The sequence below is a fragment of the Pseudochaenichthys georgianus genome, chromosome 11, assembly GCF_902827115.2.
Source record: "Pseudochaenichthys georgianus chromosome 11, fPseGeo1.2, whole genome shotgun sequence".
Classification (NCBI taxonomy): Eukaryota; Metazoa; Chordata; class Actinopteri; order Perciformes; family Channichthyidae; genus Pseudochaenichthys; species Pseudochaenichthys georgianus.
This window is the reverse complement of record NC_047513.1, coordinates 33,284,887-33,290,835: the sequence shown is the minus strand read 5'-3', so window position 1 is coordinate 33,290,835 and position 5,949 is coordinate 33,284,887. Positions and strand designations below refer to the sequence as shown.

The 5,949-nt window shown below is 47.6% G+C and overlaps 1 protein-coding gene across 2 annotated transcripts in view; it reads right to left on the bottom strand.

Annotated features, from left to right (window-relative positions):
• Positions 1-527: 527 nt before the first annotated feature.
• The window catches only part of LOC117454923 (AT-rich interactive domain-containing protein 1A-like), a 109,829-nt gene continuing 104,407 nt past the window's right edge, over positions 528-5,949 (bottom strand). For both annotated transcript variants that reach the window (XM_034094204.2, XM_034094205.2), the window contains 2 exons: positions 5,773-5,949; positions 528-1,667 (listed from right to left, as the gene is read on the bottom strand). The exon at positions 5,773-5,949 is cut by the window's right edge and continues 903 nt beyond it. In XM_034094204.2, coding sequence (XP_033950095.1) covers positions 972-1,667; positions 5,773-5,949 — 873 coding nt within the window. In that variant the 3' untranslated portion in view covers positions 528-971. The remainder of the gene's footprint in view (positions 1,668-5,772) is intronic.

Here is a 5,949-nt window from a genome sequence, read left to right as displayed (position 1 = left end):
GATGCAAAGAGGAGGGGGAAACTCGTCAAAGATTAAAAACGGTGAAGAGCAACAGAAGAAGAAGGATAGAGAGGTGTAATGTACAACATCATATTTACACGCAGCTCGGACTGCATCTAGCATCGAGTCCTAAAGAAGTGACTTTTTCAATATAAGGGTCAAGTCATACAATCAAGGGACAAAGAGTAAAGAGGTCGGGTGTTGTAGGTTCACCAAACTTTGGGGGGAAAGCCGTTGTTTCTCTCTCTTTAATAATAACTAAAACTGTCTTTTAAAAACTACAGTTTGCTGCCAAGCCAGCGTATCTCAGTGTGAAACAGTATTATTATTACAGTATGTTTACAGTTCTTAAAGGTACAGTACAGAAAAAAGTCCTACAATCTAGGCCTCCCCATGGCAGCCAATCGTGTGGTTTCTCTCCTGTGGAGTAAATATAGCATCCAGAGTTTTACAGCAACACCACAGTCCATAATATCGTTTAGTCCGTGCACCCCCCCCCCCCCCCCCCTCTGCCGACCCCCCCCAAATTCACTGTAAACGAGACAGCAACTTTGGTTACAGTTTTTTTTTCTAGAGTTTTTTTTCTATCTTTTCATTAAAAAACAAAGTCCTTTATTCGCCCCTCCCCCCCCCGTCGCGTCCTATATGTCCCGATGTTGATTTCTGCTCTTTTTCAGAAAATCTACAGCTACTTCATGATATTCCTTCCTTTTTAGTGAGAAGCCGGAGGAAAAGGGGGGAGGGGGGGTGAGGAGGTGAAAGGGGGGGAGGAGGAGGAGGCAGAAAAAACAGACAGTGGAATCCGAGGTGATTTTGCATAAATAAAAAAAAAAAACAACAAAAAAAAGTCAGTTTTGCTCTTTTTCACTCGCAACAGACACACCGAACAAAAAGGGGTTGTTGTTGTTTTTGTTGTTTGAGGAGGAGGAAGTCGGGGAGCGAGAGGCAGAACGGAAACCTCCCCACGGCTGTCATGACTGTCCGATCAGGAAAAGTACGTCACAGATCACCTGGGTAACGGAGGAGTTCATGAGGGGGGAAACGGAGACGTCCAGTAGCCTCGACTCGAATAAAGTGAACTCCGAGAGGTTTTCCTCCACCTTCGCGAGGGCGTGTAGCGCTCGGGCCGCTCGCCGCATCATGTCCACGCTGGTGGGCTCGTACTGATGACCCGTTTGCATCATGGAGCTCTGGTTCTGCTGCTGGTACTGAGTGGCGGCCAGACTGTCCTCCAGGAAACCCAGAAGATTCCCCACGCTGGCTTTCTGCACCGCGATAGCCCGCGCCGCTAAGCTATCTCCCCGCGCCAAGTTAGCCAGAAGCACAACGGCCATTTCTCGACACACGGGAACTTTTCGCTCGCCGACTAAGCGAACCAACGATCCGTACAGTTTCTCCAGGCGGCTGAAAGGAGGCGTGGCCAAGATGAGATCCACGTTGCTGTCCTGGATGCTGAGTTTGCTGAGAGTTTCCAGGACGAGTCTCTGCGGGGAAAGAGAGCTGAGGGGTCCTAAAGTCGGGAAGGGATCGAGAGCTTCGGCTGACGGACAGACGGCCCAATGGAGCAGGCCGTCCAGCAGAGGCAAACAGATGCTTTCTGGGTAAACTGAGAGGTTCAGCTGGCCCGAGATGTTGGAGAGCGTCACCAGGCAGTTCTCACGCAGAACCTGTGGGGAGGAAAGGAAAAACACTTTTAAAAATAGACAATGCAATACCTGAAGAAAGTGCGGTGTGAACGCTGACATCCGATTTAAAAGCTGTGTCAAACGAATAATGTCATAAAAGACTTGTTGACTTGCCAATGCCATTGAATAATGTTTTTCGGCTGCCTTTTGTTGAAAGATGCGATATAAATAAACTCGCCTTGCATATCCGCCCTCTGAGGGTATTCTCTAATCACCCTCTCAACACATCTATTCATCTTTCAAACTCTGATCAACAACTCCACTTGTCGTACGCAGCGTCCACGCGGCGGCGTGCGTTGGAGCTTGCCGGCGGGCGTGTCTGAAACTCGACCAACAACCAATTGCATGAATCTCCCGCCCCGGACACACAAGCACGCGGTTTGATTGGCTAGAGCTTGTACTGGCATATGATTCGATTGGCTGACGCTTCCGTCGAAGCTTCAAAAGTTGAACATTGCTCAACTTTTGAAGCGAGCAAAGCGAAGCGACGGAACCACAATGCAGTTCGGGCAGAAGCTTTGAAGCTTCAACGCACGCCGCCGTGTGGACGGGCTGTCAGGACTACCGTTTCTGTCTTTTTGTTTTCTTTGTACTCGTGTTGCACGGTGTACCGATACTACCGCGATACCCTGGGGCGGTGGTGGTGGCGAAGTCGATAGGGACTCGGCTTGGCAACTGGAAGGTCACCAGTTCAAGTCCCGGCATGACCAAGTGCTACCGAGGTGTCCCTGAGCAAGGCACTGCTCCTAACACTAGGATGGGTCAAATGCAGAGAAACAATTTCCCCACGAGGGATTAATAAAAGTCCATCCACCATCCATCATACCCTGCCGTTAAAAACGCTACGATTCCTCCGTTTCATTAGTATCGGTACTTTAAGAATGACGGGGAAAAGTACTCCGGTGAGAAAGCGCCGTTTTAATAAGAGCCGTGTGTGTTCAGCGCTCTGCTTCCACTCCCTGCAGCTGTGCCTGCAGTCCCTCCCTCTCAAGCACGCTCTAAGTCCCTCCCCTCTCAAGCACGCTCCAAGTCCCTCCCCTCTCAAGCACGCTCTAAGTCCCTCCCTCTCAAGCACGCTCTAAGTCCCTCCCTCTCAAGCATGCTCTAAGTCCCTCCCCTCTCAAGCACGCTCCAAGTCCCTCCCCTCTCAAGCACGCTCCAAGTCCCTCCCTCTCAAGCACGCTCCAAGTCCCTCCCCTCTCAAGCACGCTCCAAGTCCCTCCCTCTCAAGCACGCTCTAAGTCCCTCCCCTCTCAAGCACGCTCCAAGTGCCTCCCCTCTCAAGCACGCTCCAAGTGCCTCCCCTCTCAAGCACGCTCTAAGTCCCTCCCCTCTCCAGCACGCTCCAAGTCCCTCCCTTCTCAAGCACGCTCCAAGTCCCTCCCCTCTCAAGCACGCTCCAAGTGCCTCCCCTCTCAAGCACGCTCCAAGTCCCTCCCCTCTCAAGCACGCGCTAAGTGCCTCCCCCCTCAAGCACGCTCCAAGTGCCTCCCCTCTCAAGCACGCTCCAAGTCCCTCCCTCTCAAGCACGCTCCAAGTCCCTCCCCTCTCAAGCACGCTCTAAGTCCCTCCCTCTCAAGCACGCTCCAAGTCCCTCCCCTCTCAAGCACGCGCTAAGTGCCTCCCCCCTCAAGCACGCTCCAAGTCCCTCCCCTCTCAAGCACGCTCCAAGTCCCTCCCCTCTCAAGCACGCTCTAAGTCCCTCCCCTCTCAAGCACGCTCTAAGTCCCTCCCCTCTCAAGCACGCTTCAAGTCCCTCCCCTCTCAAGCACGCTCTAAGTCCCTCCCATCTCAGGCACGCTCTAAGTCCCTCCCCTCTCAAGCACGCTCTAAGTCCCTCCCCTCTCAAGCACGCTCTAAGTCCCGCCCCTCTCAAGCACGCTCTAAGTGCCTCCCCTCTCAAGCACGCTCTAAGTGCCTCCCCTCTCAAGCACGCTCTAAGTCCCGCCCCTCTCAAGCACGCTCTAAGTCCCTCCCTTCTCAAGCACGCTCCAAGTGCCTCCCCTCTCAAGCACGCTCTAAGTCCCTCCCCTCTCAAGCACGCTCTAAGTCCCGCCCCTCTCAAGCACGCTCTAAGTCCCTCCCCTCTCAAGCACGCTTTAAGTCCCGCCCCTCTCAAGCACGCTCTAAGTCCCTCCCCTCTCAAGCACGCTCTAAGTCCCTCCCCTCTCTCGTGCACGCGCTAGCTGCCAGAGCATGTGAGAAAACGAGAAGCATGGCTGCAAGTGGGAGTGCAACTGCCGCTGCGCCTCGGCTTGTTGACAAAAAAGACGCCAGAAGCGAAATGTGGAAGTATTTGAGCGATATCTCTGACAGTGAGGGAAAGCCTACGGACACCACGAGGCCTGTCTGTGAGAAATGTATTAATTTAATTTAATACGAATTCTTGTCATTTATTTTATTTATTGTTCTCATTGTTTAAACGTTTGTGTTAAGGTTCTGGTGTGAAATAAAGCACAATAATTACATTTAAGACTGTTTCCCTTTTTTTAAGAAAAGTATCGAAAAAGAATCGGAATCGCAATTCTTGACTTGGCATCGAAACCAAAATGTTGGTATCGTGACAACATTACTTTGTACTGTTTCTGATTTTATGTAAAGCGTCTTTGAGCACTAGGAAAAGCGCTATAAAAATCCAATGTATTATTATTAATCCAATTACTTGTATATAGACTGTTCTGCACTATTTCTATTATATTATATTTACTTGTACGAAAGAGAGGCGAACCCTCCCTTTCCGGTGGAACTCCTTATTTCTGAAAAATCATGTATTGAAGTCAATGGAGAGAAAGATTATCGTTCCATCCCGTTTGAATTGTGCCACGAATTACACATATGATGTTTGTCAATTTGAGAGCCAGCGTGCGGGACCGGGATTCTGGGATTTGTAGTCTTTCTAGTTGCGTATTTTCCATCGTCTTATATTTCAACAGTTTTACGACAGACTTTTTTGACATGGAAATTATTTTTTAAGATTGACAAACATCATATGTAGGGCTGCTCAATTAATCGTATTTTAAATCGCGATTACGGCTTGCAACGATTACGCAATCAACGTAATTAAAATAAAACGATTATTTTTTTATTATTATTATTACTTTTTTTAATAATTTTTTTTTTTTTTGGTTTTTCAGTTGAGTTATACTTAAAGTTCAGGGTAATCAACTGTTCAAAACATACTGTTAAAAAAAAATTATCCAATAAATTGATGTTTTCAAAGTAAATGGATAATCGTTTTTAATAATCGTGATATCAATTATTGACCCAAATAATCGAGATCCTAGTCTTCAGTACAGGTGGCTTGTCTCCTGCCTGCGCTCATCTCTGAAACCAGACCATGTCAACAGGCTGGTGTTTCTAGCAAAACATCTTTAAGAGATGACATGAGCAGCCCTACCAGCATTTGCCATGGTGGCCAAAACATTTTTATTTCGTCTTAAATTGTAGTTCAACATTTATTTCCTGTTACTTCTGGACCATGACGGTGGGCCAGACCAAAATGTTGGCTATATGTTAAGGAGTTCTCAGGTTGTGACAGTGCACTGCAACATGTTTGTTGATCTTGTTTATTGGTATTTATTATTTTGATATTATTTATTTAAATGTAGACATGAATGTATAATTTATTTTATTTTGTATTGGCTTTTCAGTGGATTACCCTGAACGTATAATTCAACAGTTAAAAAGTTCAAATTATTATTTGTATTTGTTTTAAAGTACAATAAATGGATGTTTTCAAAGTCAATGAATAATCGCATTTAATAATCGCAATTACAATTATTGACCCAAATAATTGAGATTATGATTTTTGCCATAATCGAGGCACAATTCAAACGGGATCGAAAGATACGTTTTCTCAATACATACTTTTTCCGAAATAAGGTCCCATGGGTCGGAAGTAGATGGGCGGGACTTCGCCTCTCTATTGTATCCGTTTTATTTTGTTGCTCTGTTGGAGGAGCCTGTGACCCATCTACACTGTAGCTATGAACACATGACAATAAAAGCCTTGAATCTTGAACCGTTACCCTCGTAAATGAAAACCCACGCTAATGTATTAAAGTACGTTAATAATTCTTCCACAAACCTCCAGGCAGTCCCACCACCACTCGTCCCGTTCACAGCTCACTCCTTCATCCTCCTCTTCCTCCTTTTCGTAGGTAACGGGCGCCTGCTTCCTCTCGGGGTGCCTGTGGTGCAGCAGCACGAGGCGGCCCAGCAGCAGCAGGAGGCCCGGGTGTTTCGACATCTCCAGGTCGTTTCC